Source organism: Mobula hypostoma, chromosome 4, assembly GCF_963921235.1.
Source record: "Mobula hypostoma chromosome 4, sMobHyp1.1, whole genome shotgun sequence".
In the NCBI taxonomy this organism is placed as follows: Eukaryota; Metazoa; Chordata; class Chondrichthyes; order Myliobatiformes; family Myliobatidae; genus Mobula; species Mobula hypostoma.
In genome coordinates this window covers 117,025,446-117,048,528 of record NC_086100.1, presented here as the reverse complement: position 1 = coordinate 117,048,528, position 23,083 = coordinate 117,025,446, and the positions used below count along the sequence as shown (strand labels likewise).

The following is a 23,083-nucleotide window of genomic DNA, read 5'->3' as shown; positions in this document are numbered from 1 at the left end:
CTCCACTCTATCTTCTACCTAGTAAGAAATAAAGTCCTGACCTATGTTCCCTATAATTCAGACCCTTATGTCCTGCCAACATTCTTGTAAATCTTCCCTACACTCTTTCAATCATATTTGCGTCTTTCCTGTAGGTAGATGACTAAAACTGTACACAACACTCCAAATTCGGCTTCAGCAACATCTTATACAATTTCAGCATTACATGCCAACTCTTGTCCTCAATACAGTGACTTTTGAAGGCCAATACGCCAAAATCTGACTATCTGAGATGCCACTTTCAAGTAATTATGTATCTGTATTCTCAGATCCCTCAGTTTTATTGCACTTCTCAGTGCCCTATCATGTAAGTCCTATCCTGTTTGCTTCTGCCAGACTATAACAACTCACATTTGTCTGCATTAAGTTCCATCTGCCATTTTTTCAGCCCATTTCACCAGCTCATCCAGATCTTGCAGCAAGCATAGATAGTCCACTATTCCCCTAATCTTGGTGTCATCCACTAATTTGCTGATCTAGTTTACCATATTATCATCCAGATCATCAATATAGATGACCAAAAACAATGGACCAAGTACCAACGATCTCTGCGGAACTCCACTAGTCAAAGTTCTCCATTCAGAGAGACAAGCATCCATTACCACTCTCTGGCTTCTTTCACAAAGCCAATGTTGAAACCAGTTCACTGTTTCATCTTGAATGCTGAGTAACTGAAACTTCTTGACCAACCTACCATGTAGAACCTTGGTTAAAGGTTCATGTCGACAACATCCACTACCTTGCCTTCAACGTTGCTAGCAACTTCCTCAAAAAACTCTATAAGATTGAGTAGACATGACATACCATGCACACATAGAAACATAGAAAACCTACTGCACAATACAGGCCCTTCAGCCCACAAAGCTGTGCCGAACATGTCCTTACCTTAGTCATGTTGACTTTCCATAATCAGTCCCTGTCTATCCAAATACTCATATACCTAGTCCCTTAGAATGCCTTCCAATAACTTTCTCATGACTGATGTCAGGCTCACCAGCCTATAATTTCTTGGCCTATTCTTAGAGCCTTTAGAAACATAGAAAACCTACAGCATAATGCAGGCCCTTCGGCCCACAATGCTGTGCCGAACATGTACTTACTTTAGAAATTACCTAGGGTTACCCATAGCCCTCTATCATTCTAAACTCTATGTATCTATCCAGGAGTCTCTTAAAACACCCTTTATTATCCGCCTCCACCACCGTCACCAGCAGCCCATTCCATGCACTCGCCACTCTCTGTGTAAAAGACTTACCACTGTCATTTTCTCTGTACCTCCTTCCGAGCACCTTAAAACTGTCCCCTCTTGTGATATTCATTTCAGCCCTGGGAAAATGCCTCTGACAATCCACATAATCGGCCAGCTGGTGGCGTAGTGGCATCAGCGCCTTACTTCGGAGTGAAGGTTCCCAAGTTGGAATCCAGCCAGCTCCATTGTACGCTTTCCACCCGTGCTGGGTTGAGCGTCGAGCTAGCGACTCGGCCTTGTAAAAATAAGAAAGCCTGCTAAAAAAACACCATTATTATGGCGTCCCAATGACTCCACTCAGAGTTAAGGGCTATTAAAATAAAAAAAAATTCCACACAATCAATGCCTCTCATCATCTTATACACTTTCTTAAACAATGGAACAACATTAGTATTCTCCAGTTCTCCTGCACCTCGCCTGTGGCTAAAGGTATTTTAAATATCTTTGCTAGAGCCCCTGCAATTTCTGCACTAGTTTCCTGTAGGGTCTAGCCCTGGGCATTTATCCGCCTTAATTTACCTCAATACAGAAAACTCCTCCTCCTCTGTAATCTGTATAGGGTCCATGACCTCACTGCTCCGTTGCCTCACATCTATAGACTCGGGGTCCATCGCCTGAGTAAATACAAATGCAAAAAAATCCATTTAATATCTCCCCATCCCTTTCAGCTCCATGCATAGATTACCCTTCTGATCTTCCAATTTTGTCCCTTGCTACCCCTTTGCTTTTAAAATATCTATAGAAGCCCTGAGGTTTTTCCTTCACCTTGTCTGCTAGAGCAACCTCATGTCTTCTTTTAGCTCTCCTGATTTCCTTAAGTGTTCTCGTGCATTCCTTATACTCCTGAAATACCTCTTGGTTCCTGCCTATCTATAACTCCTATGCAACTCCTTTTCGTTAATCAGGGCCTCAATGTCTCTCAAAATCCAAGGTTCTATAAACCTGTTATGCTTGCCTTTTATTCTGACAGGAACATACAAGCTCTATTCTCTCAAAATGTCACTTTTGAAGGCCTCGCACTTACCAAGTACACCTTTGCCAAAAAAGGACCTGTCTCAATCCACACTTGGTGGATCCTTTCTTTTCTGATACCATCAAAATTGGCCTTTTTCTGGTTAGAATTTCAACCAAGGACCAGACATATCCTTTTCCATAATCACCTTTAAACTAATGCCACTATCACCTCCAGTCACAAGGTGTTCCTCTACGTAAACTTCTGTCAACTGCCCCATCTCATTCCCTCGTAGGAGATCTAGTATCACACTTTCTCTAGTCGGGACTTCTATGTACTGATTAAGAAAATTCTCCTGAACACACTTTACAAGCTCTGTCCCATTTAGTCCTTCGACAGTATGGGAGTCCCAGTTAATATGAGGAAAGTTAAAGTCACCTACCATAACAATCTTCTGTTTGTTGTAACAGTCTGTGATCTCTCTGCAAATTTGCACCTCTAAGTCCCACAGGTAATTGGATGGTCTATAATATAATCCCATTAACATGGTTATTCATTTATTATTTCTCAGTTCTACCCATAAAGCCTCACTCAACGAGCTCTTCGGTCTGGGCTGACTGAGCACTGCCCATGATATTTTCTCAGACTAATAATGCTTCCCCTCCCCCATTAATCCCTCCCACTCTATTGCATCTAAAGCAACAGAACCAAGAAAGATTGAGCTGCCTGTCCTGTCCCTCCTGCAAACGAGTCTCACTAATGGCTACAATGTCATAATTGCATGTGTTAGTCCACACCCTAAGCTCATCTGCCTTTCCTACAATACTTCTTGCATTGAAATGTATGCAGTTCAGAACATTAGTCCCACCATGCTTCATGCTTGACCTTTCAATTCCTGACTTTGAAAGTAGGTTTAACAACATCTTTATCCACAACCACTCCACTGTCTGTTCCAACACCCTGGTTCCCATCCCTGCAGCTCTAATTTGAAACCCTCCATGCAGCACTAGCAAACCTTCCTGCTAGGATACAAGTCCCCTTCCAGTTCAGGTGCAAGCTGTCTCTTCTGTACAGGTCCCACCTATCCTGGAAGAGAGCCCAATGACCCAAAAATCTGAAGCCCTCCCTTCTGTATTAACTTCTTAGCCACATGTATGATTTTCCTATTTCTGAGCTTACTAGCACATGGTATGGGTAGCAAAGCTGAGAGCACAACCCTGGAGGTCCTGTCCTTTAACTTAGCACCTAACACCCTGAATGGACCTCGTCAACCCTCCTGCCTATGTCATATGGACTACGACCTTCGGCTACTCATCTTCCACTTAAGATTGCTATGGACTCAGTTCAAAATGTCTCTGAACCTTGCACAAGCCATTCTGCAATCTCATTCATTCCCACAGAATCTCCTTCTATTCCCCTAATCAATGAATCTTCTATCACCACTCCCCACTTCCCTTCTGAGTCATCGAGCCAGGCTTATTGCCAGGGACCCAGCCACTGTGGCTTTTCTTTGCTGGTCATCCCTCCCCAACAGTATCCAAAACGGTCTACCTGTTGTTGAAGGGAATGGGCACAGGTGTACTCTGCACTGGCTGCCTATTCCCTTTCCCCCTTCCTACTGTCACCCAGTTACCTGTGTCCTTGGGTGTACCTACCTCCCTGTATATCTTGTCTACCAACCCCTCAGCCTCCTAAATGATCTGAAACACATCCAGTTCCAGCTCCATTGCCTTAACATGGTCTGTTGGAAGCTGCAGCGGGATGCACTTCTCACAGCTGAAGTCATTAGGGATAATGGCGGTCTCCCTACCCTCCCATATCCTGCATGAGAAGCATTCCAATATCTTGTCTGGCATCCACACTGATCTAACCGTATAATAACAAGGAAAGACAAAGGTTGGTGGTGTTGTGGATAGTGTAGAGGATTGTCGAAGATTGCAGAGAGACAATGATAGGATGCAGAAGTGGACTGAGAAGTGGCAGATGGAGTTCAACCCGGAGAAGTGTGAGGTGGTACACTTTGGAAGGACAAACTCCAAGGCAGAGTACAAAGTAAGTGGCAGGATACTTGGTAGTGTGGAGGAGCAGAGGGATCTGGGGGTACATGTCCACAGATCCCTGAAAGTTGCCTCACAGGTAGATAGGGTAGTTAAGAAAGCTTATGGGGTGTTAGCTTTCATAAGTCGAGGGATAGAGTTTAAGAGTCGCGGGGTAATGATGCAGCTCTATAAAACTCTGGTTAGGCCACACTTGGAGTACTGTAAACAACAGGAATTCTGCAGATGCTGGAAATTCAAGCAACACACATCAAAGTTGCTGGTGAACGCAGCAGGCCAGGCAGCATCTATAGGAAGAGGCGCAGTCGACGTTTCAGGCCGAGACCCTTCGTCAGGACTAACTGAAGGAAGAGTGAGTAAGGGATTTGAAAGCTGGAGGGGGAGGGGGAGATGCAAAATGATAGGAGAAGACAGGAGGGGGAGGGATGGAGCCGAGAGCTGGACAGGTGATAGGCAGAAGGGAATATGAGAGGATCATGGGACAGGAGGTCCGGGAAGAAAGATGGGGGGAGGGGTGACCCAGAGGATGGGCAAGAGGTATATTCAGAAGGACAGAGGGAGAAAAAGGAGAGTGAGAGAAAGAATGTGTGCATAAAAAAGAGTAACAGATGGGGTACGAGGGGGAGGTGGGGCCTAGCGGAAGTTAGAGAAGTCAATGTTCATGCCATCAGGTTGGAGGCTACCCATACGGAATATAAGGTGTTGTTCCTCCAACCTGAGTGTGGCTTCATCTTTACAGTAGAGGAGGCCATGGATAGACATAGAATGGGAATTCCCATTCTGACATGTCTATCCACGGCCTCCTCTACTGTAAAGATGAAGCCACACTCAGGTTGGAGGAACAACACCTTATATTCCGTATGGGTAGCCTCCAACCTGATGGCATGAACATTGACTTCTCTAACTTCCGCTAGGCCCCACCTCCCCCTCGTACCCCATCTGTTACTCTTTTTTATGCACACATTCTTTCTCTCACTCTCCTTTTTCTCCCCCTGTCCCTCTGAATATACCTCTTGCCCATCCTCTGGGTCACCCCCCCCCCGTCTTTCTTCCCGGACCTCCTGTCCCATGATCCTCTCGTATCCCCTTCTGCCTATCACCTGTCCAGCTCTCGGCTCCATCCCTCCCCCTCCTGTCTTCTCCTATCATTTTGCATCTCCCCCTCCCCCTCCAGCTTTCAAATCCCTTACTCACTCTTCCTTCAGTTAGTCCTGACGAAGGGTCTCGGCCTGAAACGTCGACTGCGCCTCTTCTTATAGATGCTGCCTGGCCTTCTGCGTTCACCAGCAACTTTGATGTGTGTTGCTTGGAGTACTGTGTCCAGTTTTGGTTGCCTCACTATAGGAAGGATGTGGAAGCATTGGAAAGGGTACAGAGGAGATTAACCAGGATGCTGCCTGGTTTAGAGAGTATGCATTATGATCAGAGATTAAGGGAGCTAGGGATTTACTCTTTGGAGAGAAGGAGGATGAGAGGAGACATGATAGAGGTATACAAGCTATTAAAAGGAATAGATAGAGTGGACAGCCAGCGCCTCTTCCCCAGGGCACCACTGCTCAGTACAAGAGGACATGGCTTTAAGGTAAGGGGTGGGGAGTTCAAGGGGGATATTAGAGGAAGGTTTTTTACTCAAAGAGTGGTTGGTGCATGGAATGCACTGCCTGAGTCAGTGGTGGAGGCAGATACACTAATGAAATTTAAGAGACTGCTAGACAGGTATATGGAGGAATTTTAGGTGGGGGGTGTTATATGGGAGGTAGGGTTTAAGGGTTGGCACAACATTGTGGGCTGAAGGGCCTGTACTGTGCTGTACTATTCTATGTTCTATGTTCTATGTTCTATGTTCTAATCAATGAAAATAGTATTATCTGCCTACGGCCTATGCCTCTTCTGGCATCATCTGCCCCCACTCCAAAACTGACCTATTCACACAACGACTGCTCTGCTTAAATCTACCATCTTTTTATTGGTCCTTGCCAAGTGCCTAATTGTGCACAATCCAAAGTCTTCTCAGGAACTATGGCATGCAAATGTGCCAGCTGCCTCTGTTCGCTTCTTTTATACTCTTTCTCCCTCTACACAGTCTGATGTCTCCTCAGGACTGTGATGTGCAAAATGTCAAAATTCAAGATCCTTGCTTTTGCAAAGAAAAGTCGTAAGCTAGAATGGTATTGCATAAGTGATTTCAAGGTATAACTTGACCTTGCTTTTACTAAGTGGACAGTTATTGAAATGATAATTAATACATTTAGATGATCTAAGTAAAAGATTGAAATAAGTAACTTACAGAACTGCAGAACATAAGAACAAAATGAACCTGGTTATAAAGAATTGTGTTTTGAGCTGTGAAGAAAGGACTCAATAGAAATGGTAAATGCTCCAAAGAGGCATGTTAGCATCAAATATTAAGGACAATAGACATAGGACCAGAATTAGACCATTCAGTCCATATTAAGAGGTATCTTAAATCATGGCTGATTTATTATACCACTTAGTTCCATTCTCCTGTCTTCAACCCCTAATCTTTGACACCCTGACTAATCAAGAGCCTATCACTTTCTGCTTTAAATATACTCAATGACTTGGCCTCCATGGCCATCTATGGCAATGAATTCCATGACTTCATCACCCTCTGGCTAAAGAAATTCCAGCACATCTCTGTTCTGAAGGGACATCATAGTACTCTGAGGCTGTGGCCTCTTGTCCAAGACTCTTTCACTGGAGGAAACATCCTCTCCACGCCTAGGAGGAGGAAGTAGTACAAGCTAGAAGATGATAGATGAATACAGATCAGTGGGGGAGGGGAATGTTGAAAGGCTGTTTGGTGAAGGGGCACCAGGGGCAGTTTATAGGCAGGTGAGGAACTCAAGAGGTCAGACGGCATCAGGAACCTCCTCACCTGCCTATCACCTCCCCCTGGTGCTCCTCCTCTTTTCCTTCTTCCCATGACCCACTCTCCTCTCTTATCAGATTCCTTCTTCTTTAGCCCTTTACCCTTTCCACCAATCACCTTCCAGCTTCCTCCTCCCGCAGCAACCTGGCTTCAACGCTGTCCTGTGATATTAAATGAAGGATGATTAAAGAAGATTAACACTTCCAATGAGCCAGGCATTATTTTCAAATCTTTATTTTCTAAAGTTGTTGGTGATGCTCCTATATCTGAATTGACATGATGTGGTGTGGCTGAGGACAGGGGAGTGGGGAGCAAAAGCATGTGAAGAATCTTACAGAAAAATGAAGTATTAATTCTAACTGTTCTTCCCGATCAACAGTAAGTTTTCATTTATAAATTATTTAATTCAAGCAAGTCACTGGAACTTTCTTCAGAAATAAGTAATTTTTGATCTTCCCTTGAAACAAAACATCATAAATAACAAAAGAGATGTACATGCTTTATTTGCAGGCAGTTATCAGCATATAATAACTTTCAAATAATTGCATAAGAATAATTTTTGATTACATTAGTTACTAAATTTCCATAACCAATTCTAATACGCTGGTAGGGATGATGAGGTTAAAAGCTGGCAGTTTTCAAGAGCTGAAGGCTGGGCTCTTTTTTTGTTTAATTATTGATTTCATGCAGCCAAGCATCTTGCTGTGCTGAAGATCTTTTATTGCACAAACATTTCTCGTGCTGTGAAGTTATAGTCACTTCTATGTGCTCCTGAGTTCACTTGAAAGCTATTATTTGCTTTGTTAAAGTTACATAATGGGATGCAAATGCAAATGGGGTTTTAAATGCAACCCTGGCCTCCTTACTGTTTCCATCACCATCATTTCAAAAAGCGGCAAGGAGCTGATGAGCTGACATAAGAGGAAATTTGTTAAGAAAGAAAAATCAGTGATTTCTAGCAGTTTAGTGAAAACCAAATAGATTGAAACAGTAAATTTAATGGTAAGAAAGCTGTGAATAAGGTCAAATTATGGAGGAAATGATTAAAGAGTTAAAATTATCTAATTGCACAAGGCATTTGTAACAAGTTGGAAGGACTGATGGAACAACTGGAGATAAAGAGATTCAATCTAATAGTCATTAAAGAGGAATAGCTGCATGATGACCAAGGTTGGTAGCTAAATATTCTAGAGTACTTGATGATGCAAATGGACAAGCAGAATAGAAATAGAGATAAAGGCTGACGATGCAGTGTCAGTCCTGGTGATGAAAAAAATAGCTGAAAGTTCAGATAATGGAAACAGAGCAGATAGAGATAAGAGAACAGAGAGAGTCCAAAACATAATCAGGAGTAGTTTTACAGGTTTCCATTCAGTCGCTTTAATTCTGGGCAAAGTATTATTGTAATCAAGAAATAGAATAAGATTGCAGCAAAACTAACAAAACTAACCCACCAAGATGAATAATGCAAATTGACAAACACGGTTTGGAGGATGTACCCCAAGAGCATCATATCATAGAACCAGCATAGGAAAAGTTCTGAAGGCAGTAATAAGAGTGGAATACAAAAACAGAGGAGTCTTGATGAAACTTTATAGGACTTTGGTATGTCAAGGACAAGGATGCAGGTTTATGTTAAGGGAAAACATCAGAGAATAGAAAAATGCCTTGCTTATTTTTCATTCAGAAATATAAGTCAGAGATCATCGGGTTTATGAGATTTGAGCTTATATTTCTCTCACTTAATAATCAAAATTATTACCTTCTTTATACACAAATGCGACATTCTCTGCAAATGGATATGAGATCATAAAAATCAGAGAAATGATTGCAAATATGGCATGGGTTTCAATTCATGTGGCATTGGCACCAGCCTATGGGTCATAAGGAACTGTTTCATTTGGGTAGGCTTGGTAGGATGAAAATTGCAGATTGATTTAAGAAGCTGCAGAGAATTTTCCCAAAGGTATGTGTAAGCTGGAGGCTAAGTTATTGGGAAGATGGAAGATGGAGTTTGATAGGTTCTTAATTAGTAAGAGTATCAAAGGTTGTGGGGTGAAGGCAGGAGAATGGGGTTGAGAAGGCTAATTATCAGCAATGATTGAATGGTGGAGTAGACTTGATTGGTCAAATGGCCTAATTCTTCTTCTGTATCTTAAGGTCTTAAATGAATTGATAAGGAAACAGCAGATGAAATATAATTCACTTTAGTAGATGATGTACAAAGACAGTTCTTTTAAAATGGTGAGACATTGAAAGTATTGTTGTTTGGAGGGAACTGGCTGTACTTTATAATTCACTGAAGTTTAGCATGCAGCAATCGCAAGCAGGATGGGAAATGGTTAGAAAAATGAGCAGAAGTGAAATGAACACAGATTAAAATACATATTACCTCTGTTACATAGCTCCCAACTGCAAATGCAGCTTGAATGTTGGGTAAAAGTCTGATCTTCTGATCCAGGAAAAAGCATACTTGAGATATAGGGAGTGCAAAAACTCTTTTCTATAAGCTAGAGTGTCTGGAATCAGGGATCACAGTTTCTAAGGAAGTGGTCAGCCGTTGAGGACTGAGGTAAGAATAAATTTCTTCACTTAGAAGTTAGTGAATGTTTGGAATTCACCATTCAAGATCAACGTTACTGAATATAATCAAGTCAGAGGTTGATAGCATTTTGGAATTTATTGAATCAAGTGAAATGGGATGATCATGACAGTTGAGTAATCTTCTCTGTAAGTTATAATATATTTTGGAAAAGATGTGAGCTTTTTGTTAATTAATAATTCAGGGATAGTAACAGTACTTCATTCAGTTCTGTTCTCCATTATAGGTTGTAATCACTGATCCAGTTCCAGTAAAACTTCACTATGATAAATCACATGATCAAGTCTGGGTTCTTAGCTGGGGTGATATGGAGAAAACATCACCAACACTGCAGGTAATTTCATTTGCAGTAAGTGATTCATTTTAAACTATTAACAAAATCAAATTTATGTTCTTTCAGCTCAAAACTTTAGCAACAGTGTGGATGTCAGTCCATGGGAAACTGTAATGACATTAATACACTGATCTGAATGTGGACTGTTATGAAAATTATGATTTGCTGAAGGTATAAACAAAATTAATGAATTTTTGGGTAAAGCTCTGCACTATCTACTTCAAAACCAAGAAACAATGTTTAACCTAATATCTCAATGCCATGTACGCACGATGCCTTTAGGTCTTTGCAGAGAAAAATACAGCGATAACTTAGAAATGTTAATTTATCATCAAAGTTCCTCATGTCTATTTAAAACTAACAGCAGGAAACAATTATCATTCTACAATATTGATGTGAACTTATGTCTCTCAAGTGTAGCTATAGCTGCAAAAGTTTTCATACATGTTATAAACAACTACAGACCAAAAGATATGGTGCCTCCATTTGTGTTTGCTTCCACTTTTTAATGTTTTTATTATCTTTATTATCTTAACCTGTCCTTCTTAGCTAAAAACCTCTTAGTCATGGTTTGCTCTTCATTACTTGGCCTTTAAAACAAACACATATCTATCTCTGTTCTAAAAGGATACCCCTCTATTTTGACGCTGTGTCTTTGATAGGTCTCAATGAGATCCTCCCTTATTCTTCTGAATTCCATTGACTAGAGGCCCAGGGCCATCAAATGCTCCTCATATGACAAGCCTTTCAATCCCGGGATAATTTTTCTGAACCCTCTCTAATGCCAGCACATCATTTCTTAGATAAGGGGCCCAAAATTGCTAACCAGTGCTTTATAAAGCCAAAACATTACATCCTTGCCTCTATATTTATATATATGACCTCCAATTGAAGGTGTTGATTACTTTTTGCATCAATAATAAGCTATCCTATTTTTTATACATCATAAATCACCTGTTAGTGTAAATGAAAGTAAAAATCATTTAATAGCATTAAAAATTCTCCAGCCTAAATGAATTTTAATTCATCATGTTATGACCAAATAAAAATACTTCAATAGTTTTTTAAAATACATCATCAGGAAACATTAGGATCATTAGTTCCATAAGTGGGGTTTAGCAGCATTATTATAAAATCAGAACAGAAGCCAGTAAATAAAATATTAATTTGCACTAACAACAAATCATCTTTATTTTATTTTGAATGATCAATTAAGGTAGGAATACCACAAACAAGAGGAAATACCAGAAACCCAAGCAACACAGTTTGGCTTTCTGAACAATGAAGTCTCTTAAAAATCTACTTTTTCAATGTTACCTCAAGTCCATTCCATTTTTTAATGGAAGACCCAAGCACTGTAATAAATAGCAGTAATTTTTGTGCCTTTCACAAATGGCCATTTAAAAATTTTTCTCTTTGATTTGAGTATATTTCTATTTTGGTGACTTTTCCTCTGCAGGTAATTAATCAGGCCAGTGGGAGTGCAGCCCATCACACCATCCATACTCAACCAGTCGGCAAACAGTTTGATAGGGTGGATGATTTTTTCATTCCATCTACAACTCTCATCATTAATCATATCAGGTAGGTGTGTGTGTGTACACCCACAACAGGATCAATTTCACTCAGAGCTTGGACTTTCTGTGGGGGGTGATATTAAAGACAGCTAAAAGGTAGCAGTAACACCTTTTTTACTGCAGGGAAGGCTATATAACATTGTTTTTTTTTCTTGTAATTAAACATCTCATTACTGTTCAGCAATCTAAAATTGTTTGAAATATTTCAAAATATAGTTTATTATGTCTTCAGTGTGGTAACAGAGAGGAATGTCTGATATCAGTAAAATATGCAATATTATGTAAGTGATGAGGAAAACGGTGAATTTGAGGATTTTTTTAAAGATGAGTTTTGGGAGATTTAAAACGTTCTTTTGTTCAGCGGTCTACTTTTTCACTTGGTGATGAAAATAAATAAATGTTGGCCTCAGATCCAAGCAGACTGATTCACTAAGTTAGTCATGGCTTTCAGGATAATAGTGGTGCACAGTGGTTGTTAACAGTGTACATCAATGTGCATGCTGTTTGCATACTGTTTAAATCCTTAGTCAGTCATAAAACTGAAAATGCATCTGGTGTAAACTCAGCAGGCACGAGGCAATAGGAGTAAAATAGTATAGGCAGTTTTAAAAAGTAATAATTACTCTGACCAAATTCAAGTCCTATTACAAAAAGGACAGAAGACAGCTGTAATTGTTGATGTTGACATGTTAAGTTTGGTGGTTATCAGAACATAAGTCCATTCATGGCCTGTGTCCCTCCTCTTCCTATTCAATACATTCATGGCTGATGTTTTAACTCTGCCATTTCCTCGCACTGATCTCTCTGACCCCATCTCCTAAGACAGGTTATCTGCCAACATCTTTTACAAACCCACTGTCTCGCACAGTTATCTTTACTATACCTCCTCCCACCCTGTCACTAGGAAAAATGCTATTCACTTCTCTCAGTTCCTCCTGCTCCATCACATCTGTACTCAGAATGAGGCTTTCCATTCCAGAACGTTTTCAAAAAATATGGAGTCACTTCCACCACCATCGAAGTGGCCCTGACCCACAGCTCCTCCATTTTCTATGCATCTGTCCCTCATCCCATCACACAAATCCCCATGACATAACAGGGATAGGGGTCCTCACCTATCCACCTTTGTCCCCAACTACCACCCCAATGCCATTTCCATCAGCATCCCACTGAGTCTCTTTGACTCCCTTGGTTAGTGAATTCAAAACATTCACCAGCCTACAGTGAAGAGTAGCTGACCCCTTCTTTTGAGATACTCCTAAATGGACAAACACCACCTCCGTATACATCCTCTCAAACCTTTTAACAACCCCCCACATTTCAATGCTGGTGTGAATTGAGCTTTCTTACTTGATACTGCAAGGGTAACATTAGCAGGAAGTAAATTGGGGTTATTTGAGATCTACTCAAGGTCCCCAGGCAGGGCAAAGGATAATCAAAATCAGAAACCTGCTTTCCTTCGTAATTCTGAAGAGCGAAACATTAATAGTCACTTCCTCCCAAGCTCCAGAAACAGGAAAAACAGACCGTCACAATATAACTGGGATATCATATATTGTTGATTGCCTTTTGAAGTTCGGATGAAAATTTACATGCATTTCCTGTTGTCATGGATGAATACGTAGCTCCTTAATTGTAACTGAAAACAAAAGGGAATGCTTTGATCTGAAGTAACTTTCATGGAATTCATATAGTGATTTGGAAAAGACATTTTCATGTCATGTAAGATGTACACAGATTAACACTACTGTTTCAGGGTAATTAAAGTCGCAAACTTAGCTGTCAGACTGCTCAAAGTTGCACCTGGTACAACGTATAATAACTGAGTATTAACTGAATTGAATGCAATAGAGCCTTTTCGATAAAAATAGGTTAGCTTTACTGCAGTTTCAGTTTATTTCAAATATAATGCATGAAGATCCAAGTAAATTCATGATTTTATCATTGTCTTGAATGTGCAGAAAATCTAACCGAGCTGGTAAAAGGCATAATTTGGTTAATGCTATCTATAAATTTGCCAATGACACAACTATTGGCAGAATTTCAGATGGTGATGAGGAGGCACAAAAGGAGTGAGATAGATCAGATGGTTGGATGGTGTCACAACAACAACCTTGCACTCAACATCAGTAAGATCAAGGAAATGATTTCATTTAATTTTCTATTTTTATAAATACTTACAGTTTAGAAACAGATTCAAGTTTAATATCAGTGGTATACATCATGAAATATGTTGTTTTGCAGTGTACATAATAATGAAAACTATAAAATACAGTAAGCGTATATAAACAAGAAAAATTAAATTAAGTAAGTGGTGCAAAAAGAGAGGAAAAAACTATTGAGGTAGCATTCATGGGTTTACTGTCAGACAAGCGGTGAAATCATCGGACAAAGTCAGCATGGTTTTGTGAAAGCACAATTATGTCTGACGAATCTCATAGAATTTTTTGAGGATGTAACTAGTAGAGTGGATAGGGGAGAACCAGTGGATGTGGTATATTTGGATTTTTAAAAGGCTTTTGACAAGGTCCCACACAGGAGATTAGTGTGCAAACTTAAAGCACACGGTATTGGGGGTAAGGTATTGATGTGGATAGAGAATTGGTTGGCAGACAGGAAGCAAAGAGTGGGAATAAACGGGACCTTTTCAGAATGGCAGGCAGTGACTAGTGGGGTACCGCAAGGCTCAGTGCTGGGACCCCAGTTGTTTACAATTTATATTAATGACTTGGATGAGGGAATTAAATGCAGCATCTCCAAGTTTGCGGATGACACGAAGCTGGGCGGCAGTGTTAGCTGTGAGGAGGATGCTAAGAGGATGCAGGGTGACTTGGATAGGTTAGGTGAGTGGGCAAATTCATGGCAGATGCAATTTAATGTGGATAAATGTGAGGTTATCCACTTTGGTGGCAAAAACAGGAAAACAGATTATTATCTGAATGGTGGCCGATTAGGAAAAGGGGAGGTGCAATGAGACCTGGGTGTCATTATACACCAGTCATTGAAAGTGGGCGTGCAGGTACAGCAGGCGGTGAAAAAGACGAATGGTATGCTGGCATTTATAGCAAGAGAATTCGAGTACAGGAGCAGGGAGGTACTACTGCAGTTGTACAAGGCCTTGGTGAGACCACACCTGGAATATTGTGTGCAGTTTTGGTCCCCTAATCTGAGGAAAGACATCCTTGCCACAGAGGGAGTACAAAGAAGGTTCACCAGATTGATTCCTGGGATGGCAGGACTTTCATATGATGAAAGACTGGATGAACTAGGCTTATACTTGTTGGAATTTAGAAGATTGAGGGGGGATCTGATTGAAACGTATAAAATCCTAAAGGGATTGGACAGGCTAGATGCAGGAAGATTTTTCCTGATGTTGGGGAAGTCCAGAACGAGGGGTCACAGTTTGAGGATAAAAGGGAAGCCTTTTAGGACCGAGATTAGGAAAAACTTCTTCACACAGAGAGTGGTGAATCTGTGGAATTCTCTGCCACAGGAAACAGTTGAGGCCAGTTCATTGGCTATATTTAAGAGGGAGTTAGATATGGCCCTTGTGGCTAAAGGGATCAGGGGGTATGGAGGGAAGGCTAGTACAGGGTTCTGAGTTGGATGATCAGCCATGATCATACTGAATGGTGGTGCAGGCTCGAAGGGCCGAATGGCCTACTCCTGCACCTATTTTCTATGTTTCTATGTTTCTATTCTGAAATCTGATGGCAGAGGGGAAACTGTTCTTTAAATCTTGAGTGTGTCTTCAGGCTCCTGTACTTCTTCCTAGATGATAGCAATGAGAAGAAACCATGTCCTGGGTGATGGGGGTCTTTATTGATGGATGCTGTCTTTTTGAGGCATTGCCTTTTAAATGTGCCCTGGCTACTGGAGAGGTGAGTGTGCATGATGGAGAGGCTAGTATGCATGATGGAGAGGCTAGTGTCCATGATGGAGAGGCTAGTGTCCATGATGGAGTGGCTAGTGCCCATGATGGAGAGGCTAATGCCCATGATGGAGAGGCTAGTGTCCATGATGGAGAGGCTAGTGTCCACGTTGGAGAGTGCATGATGGAGAGGCTAGTGCCCATGATGGAGAGGCTAGTGTCCATGATGGAGAGGCTAGTGTCCACGTTGGAGAGGTTAGTGTCCATGATGGAGAGGCTAGTGTCCATGATGGAGAGGCTAGTGTCCACGATGGAGAGGCTAGTGTGCATGATGGAGTGGCTAGTGTCCATGATGGAGCTGGCAGAGTTAAAACTTTCTGCAGAGTTAAAAGTTTTACTGATCCTGTTCAGTGGCCCCTCCATTCTCGATGGTGATGCAAGCAGTAAGAATGTTCTCCATGGTACATCTGCAGAAATATGCTAGTGTCTTTGGTAGCATACTAATTCTCCTCAAACCCCTAATGAAATATAGCCACTGTCATTCCTTCTTTTTAATTACATCAACATGTTGGGTCCAGGGTAGATGCTCAGAGATGTTAGCACCCAGGAACTTGAAACTGCTCACCCTTCCACTGCAGATCCCTTTTTGTTTGGATAGATTGGATAGACCTACATTTCACCTTCAGTATTTATACAGTACTTTTCCTCGACAACACTCCAGTGGAAAAGTTGTAAACATCCTGACATGTTACTGCTCACACTTTCCACTGCTGATCCCTTGATGAGGACTGGTGTGTGTTCCCTTCACTTCTCCTTCCTGAAGTCCACAATCAATTCCTTGGCATTTACTGATGTTAAGTGCAAGGTTGTTGCTGTGACATCGTTCAACCTGCTGATCCATCTCACTCCTGAATGCCTCCTCATAACCCTCTGGAGTTCTGCCAACAGTGGTTGTGTTGTTGGCAAATGCAAAGACAGCATCTGAGCTGTGCCTAGCCACACAATTGGGAGTGTAGAGTGTAGAGCAAAAGGCTCAGCACACATCCTTGAGGTGCATTAGTGTTGATTGTCAGTGAGCAGGAGGTGGTTTTTTTTCTGATCTGCAGAGACTGTGATCTCCCAGTGAGGAAGTCAAGGATCCAGAACCAGAGGGAGGTATAGAGGTCCAGGTTTTGGAGCTTGTTGATTGGAACTGAGGGTATGGTGTTGAACATTGAGTTGTAATCAATAAACAACAGCCTGACGTGGATATTATTACAGTCCAGGTTGTCACAATGGCGGGGGCATTGGGAGCAAGGGTGGACCCAAATGCAAGACACATCTTGTGAGGTTAATTAAAGTTAGTTTATTGTTTGATATCAGGAGAGCTAGGCAGGAGCAGGAGAAGCGAACTGGACAAGGACTGAGGACTACAACTAGGCTGGGACCAAGGGTCTGGGCTAGGACTCGGAATCGGCTCCCAGAACTAGAGGAGACATGAAGAGGCTAGGGTATGGACTCCGAGCCCGAGACTGGGCAAGGACCCAGTACCTGGGTCTTGCCTCGGGCTCGGACCCCAGATCCAGGCATGGACATGACGTGGGCTAGGGAGAGGAGGAACTTGGGAACACAGAGCCTCCGTCTCGGGACATGGAACCATGGACACAAACACAGAACACAGGGTCGGGACCGCTCCTTGGGTACAGGACATAGAGCTGGGACTCGCACACAGAACAGAGAGCCGGGACCCCTCCTAGGGTACAGGACATAGGGCCGGGTCTCATGACCCTCCGCGGGGCAACGGCAAGATGGCCTGACTTACCCCACGGAGGCGAGGACACGACAAGACAGAACATGACCCCCAGCGGGGCTAAGGCAAGATGGCCTGACTTACCCCCACAGCGCGAAGACAAGACAAGACAAGACATGACTCCCTGCGGGGCAACGGCAAGACGGCCAGACTTACCCCTACAGAGGCAAGGACCAGACAAGACAAGACATGACCACCTGCGGGGCAACGGCAAGACGGCCTGAGTTACCCCACGGAGGCAAAGACACGACAAGACCAACACGAATGAACACCAGACAGTACCTATCTAGCTCCGGCGATGGAACTAGACCAAAGTGCAGGCTGGGGCTGCAGACGAGGGCTAGAGGCGAGAGGGGCAGAGAAGGGATTCAGACAAGGGGGTAAGACAGGAATCACAGACCGCCAGGGCCAGCACTTGACTCAGAACTGGGAAGCCACTAGGGACAGGACTTGACATGGTACTTGAACGCCACCAGAGCCAGGACTTGACTTGGAGCCTTCAGATAGTGGCGAGCTCTCGACTCAGGCCGGGAACAGTAGACAGCGGTTCTTGATTCCCTCTGGCGGGTTAACTGACGGACCCACCTCAGTAAGGAAACTTTGCAGGCTCGCTTTGGCGAGGTAACTTGACAAGGTTGCTCCGGTGAGAAAAGGCAAATTACCGGCATTCGCTTTGGGCAGAGATAAGGCTTGCTCCAGTCAGATGACATTGGTACGCCGTGACTTTGCAGACACTCCCGCACCGAATGGCTGAAAGCTGGAGACTATAAGCTATTGGTTCAGCCAAGTGTTAATTGCCTCTAGGCAAATTGCAGTGGGTCCAGGTCCTTGCTTAGGCAGGAGTTGACTCCAGCCACGACCAACCTTTCAAAGCACTTCCTCACAGTATATGTGAGCGCCACTGGGTAATAGTTGTTGAGACAGCTCACCCTGCTCTTCTTGGGCACAGATATGATTGTTGCCCTTTTGAAGCAGGTGGAAACCTCTGACTGAGAGATTAAAAAATGCAACCGCAGTTGGTTAGCACAGGTTTTCAGAGCCCCATCAGGTACACCACCAGTCCATGATACCTTTCAAGTCTTCATCCTCTTGAAATATGTTCTGATGTTGGCCTCCAAGACAGAGATCACAGAGTCACCAAATGCTACAAGGATTTGCACAGGTGTAGCTTTACTGTCCCTTTCAAAGTATACATAAAAGGTATTGAGCTCATCTGCGAGTGAAGCATCATGGCCATTCATGGTGTTAGGTTCTGCTTTGTTGGAAGTAATGGCCTGCAAACCCTGCCAGAACTGACGTGCATTCAATTCGTTTTATAGATTTTATTTTTATGTATTGCAAAGTACTGCTTCTGCAAAACAACAAACATCATGACATATGCCAGTGATATTAAACCTGATTATAGAACATAGAACATAGAAATTTACAGGACATTACAGGTCCTTCGGCCCACAATGTTGTGCCGACCATGTAACCTACTCTAGAGACTGCCTAGAATTTCCCTACTGCATAGCCCTCTATTTTTCTAAGCTCCATGTACTTATCTAAGAGGCTCTTAAAAGAGCCTATTGTATCTGCTTCCACCACCACCACTGGCAGTGCATTCCACACACCCACCACTCTCTGTGTGAAAAACCTATCTCTGACATCCCCTCAGTACTTCTTTCCAAGTATCTTAAAACTATGGCCCCTCCTGTTAGCCATTTCAGCCCTGGGGAAAAGCCTCTGGCTATCCACATGATCAATGCCCCTCATCATCTTATACATGATTATGATTCTGATTCTGAACAACATAAGCAAGTGCTTCTTAATTAACAATCTACCATGGCTAATACTTTTGACAGTTAATTGAATAAGTAGATGGATGGGTTTTTCATTTAATTACCGCCAAGCTTTGGAAGCAACACCCATTTCACTAGTCAGAGCTAAAACTGTGGGTTGTGTAATTAAATTCTGTATTGGCTGTTATTTTGATGTGTGTCACCAATTTCGGTGGTGGTGGGATGCATGAGATACATGTGTGAGCGTGTGGTGGTACATTCCAGTCCTACCTTTAATCGAGAGTTGAATGGCGCAGGTCTGTTTCAACGAACAGTGTCTGAAGTTATAGGCAGGAAATGGGTTTTGATGATGGAATTGTCGATCTTGACTATAAATGTAAAGACCAGTATCCATTACAGCAGGACTCTCTGTGCTGGTGATGTTGAGTTTATGTGTAATATTTAAACTGCACACCATTTAAAATGTGTGGATTCTACTTTTTAAGGTGCTGAACTGGTTCTGATAATTGTGGTTATGCATTCAGGCAGAAGGAAAGGGCACTGTGGCACAATGTTTGGGTTTTTGGACAGGCATCCAGAAACTTGGATCACTGATTTGAAGGTAGTTTCACTCTCAGCATGGCAGGTGGGGAATTTTAAGTACAAGTAATTAAGTAAATCTGGAATGAAAATGAAAAATTAGTATCAGAAACTATAACCATAAAACTATTGTAGTGTCATAAAAACCTATCTGTTCACTGGTGTGCCCCAATCTGTCCTATATGGAAGTGGGTGACTCCCAACTGTTCCCTGAAATGGGCTAGCAAGCCACTCATTTTAGGATCCAAATAGACATAGACGATAAATGCCACATTTTTCAGCAATATGCAAATTCCAAGAATGAATAATTTAAAAACTACAATTAATACTGCCGTTAATGTTAACCGGATTCTGAAATAAGACTGAACAATGAATTCCATCTGTGGCCTGCAAAGGGTCTAGCAGGTGATGTTTAAAACCTCCCTTTACCAGCATGTCTAATTTAACACCCTTCAAAATATAAAATCTAATTTAAAAGTAGGAACTTCAAATGTCAGAATTATTCAGTATTTTAATACTGCTGGTGAACAGTCTCATTGAAGGTGAGCACATGTCAGAGAATCGATGCCTGCCCACTAGTCTCAAAGGGAGTGTAAAGTGTTATCCACCAACTGCACTGTGTACTTATTTCTTTGTTGTCTATAGATTTTTGTAACTGTAATACACTGCCTGCATTTGGACACATTAGTCATCTGGACAGTGAAACTGCTGATTGTGGATTTCAGAGAACATGTTAACAGGAACGTAACCTCCCATTTAAGCCAGGTCAGCCTTTTTTATTGTAAAGCATGTAGAGCTGCTGACTTACTCTAAGGCTTTTGCACATTGTCGGCAGTCCCCAAATTCACCCTTAATGATCACAATTTGGCGATGCTTTGTGTAGTGAAATTGCCCAGAGTTAATCAGGATGAACTGCAGGATTTAATTTTGCTTCTCCTACAAAACGTGATGCTGTTTTGACTATTGATGGGTTTTATATCATACCTAACTTACTTATACAAAGCTAAACATGTCATTAGTTTTCTACTGTGGATAGATCCTAAATCCTTATCCTAAGAAAGCATAAATGATGTATATTTGTGTAAAGTTTTCTTCTAAAATATTAAACTATCCTCAGCGACAAGGGAGTAATGATAAACAAAAGAGACTTTTGCATGGTTATATGTTCCCCAGCATGTGGCAGCAAATCCTAAGCTTGTTATATAACACTATAAAGAGAATAAATGGAAAAGGCACAGGAATTAGCCATTGGATTCAATACAGTACTAGCTCTCTGTAAAAGGAATGCATTCTGCTCCATTTCACTTTCCTGTCACTGCAATTATTTTCAGTTAAGTCATGATCCCTTTCCCTTTAGACTGAATCTTCCTCCTGTCAGGAAATGCATTCAGGATGCTAGTCACTGGTGGCGTAAAAGTGATTTTCCACCTGTCTCCTTTGGTTCTTTTGCCCCTTCTACATTTTCTCATTCAACCTTCCAGAAGTGAGAATAATTTCTCTTGGTTCACTCCCTTCTTTACTTAGAGCAGCCCTATTGCATTTCCTCTTCATCTTCACTGCTCTAAGGAGAAAAATACTTTTTTTTGCCTTTTCCTAGAAACTAAGAATGATCCCTAGAAACATTCCAAGAAAATCTTGTGTGCATCTTATCCTCTATATTTTATCTAAAATGCAGTAGCGAGGGTCACAGTTTCGTAGAGTTAGACAGCATGGAGGTGAATCATTCAATCAATCATGCTTATGCCAATTTTGACAGGAAGCTGGGCGAGGCAGGTACTCAGGTGCTTTAGCTGTCACAATTTGTCCTCTAATCTTTCTATTCCTTGCCTTAAAGCAATGGCCTTTTGATTATAGACACTTCTGCTTCCTGTATTGAAGGTAGTTTATGGATTAATTTTCCTCACTGGGATTCTGGTAGCGTCAAGTGAGAGAGCATGAGTCTATAGCATAGGAAAAGCTGGCTGCACTTCATCAATTTTGTACATACAGTAGTAAATATCATGCAGCTTTTGATATAGCCAAGTATTCAATTTTACAAGCTAGGCTATAAATTCGATTAAACATATATATCAAAATAAATGTATATCAATGCTAACTTTTTTGTCCAATTCTTTGGTTGGACATGTGGATGAACACAGAAGTGGCAAATGGCCATGAAAAAACTGCATACCAGGACGAATATTGCACTCCTCTTTATCCATCATTTTCTATTGTTTCACTACCCGAAACATTATTAACTAGACAGATAATAATGAAAAGGAGCATAGTGTCTCACATGATGCTAACTTTGAAAGACGCTGTACTAATTACAGAGTTTGAGATAGGTGACTAAGAAATTCACACACAAAAAATAATGGCCAGGCTCACCAAGCCACACTGGCTCTCGACTAAAGTAATTTGTTCAAGTACATTCCCCAGCCTTAACCTGACAGTAGTGTCCCTTCTTCACCACTAAGCAATGTCTCTGGTTATTGCTTGAGAAAATTAGAGTGCCCATTCCCATTAATGTTGTCTGCTGTGTTCAATAGGTAATTATTGAGTAAAGAACGTGAAGTTTAATGTTGCCTGTCAACGAGGTAATATTATTGTGAAGGCAATTTGGAGGGGTGGGGTGGCCAGGACAGGCATTTCTGGATGTCTACATTCCACAGCACAAATGAGGACTGCAGAAGTTGTCTAATATATATGATAATGTTTATGTGCACTGATAGCTTCACCTTATCCTCAATGCAAAATTTGGGTCAATAGCTTCAAATCTCTAAATCTTACTTACTCCAGGTACAGCCTAAATAAACAAGCTCTCAGAAATCTAAATTCTAATTCAAAATACATTGTCTAAGCATTTATATTCTTATAATTTACACCTCGGACTTCAACTACTGCACAGAGTCTTGTCATCTTCAGAAGTTTCCGGATGACTCTGCCATGGTTGGATGCATCAGCGAGGGAGATGAGGCTGAGTACAGGGCTACGGTAGGAAACTTTGTCACATGGTGTGAGCAGAATTATCTGCAGCTTAATGTGAAAAAGGCTAAGGAGTTGGTGGTAGACCTGAGGAGAGCTAAGGTACCAGTGACCCCTGTTTCCATCCAGGGGGTCAGTGTGGACATGGTGGAGAATTACAAATACCTGGGGATACGAATTGACAATAAACTGGACTGGTCAAAGAACACTGAGGCTGTCTACAAGAAGGGTCAGAGCCGTCTCCATTTCCTGAGGAGACTAAGGTCCTTTAACATCTACCGAACGATGCTGAGGATGTTCTACGAGTCTGTGGTGGCCAGTGTTATCATGTTTGCTGTTGTGTGCTGGGGCAGCAGGCTGAGAGTAGCAGACACCAACAGAATCAACAAACTCATT

At 41.9% G+C, this 23,083-nt stretch overlaps 1 protein-coding gene across 2 annotated transcripts in view; it reads left to right on the top strand.

Moving 5' to 3' along the window:
• The window catches only part of fstl5 (follistatin-like 5), a 792,341-nt gene that overhangs the window by 725,951 nt on the left and 43,307 nt on the right, over positions 1-23,083 (top strand). For both annotated transcript variants that reach the window (XM_063045029.1, XM_063045028.1), the window contains 2 exons: positions 10,019-10,126; positions 11,586-11,710. In XM_063045029.1, coding sequence (XP_062901099.1) covers positions 10,019-10,126; positions 11,586-11,710 — 233 coding nt within the window. The remainder of the gene's footprint in view (positions 1-10,018; positions 10,127-11,585; positions 11,711-23,083) is intronic.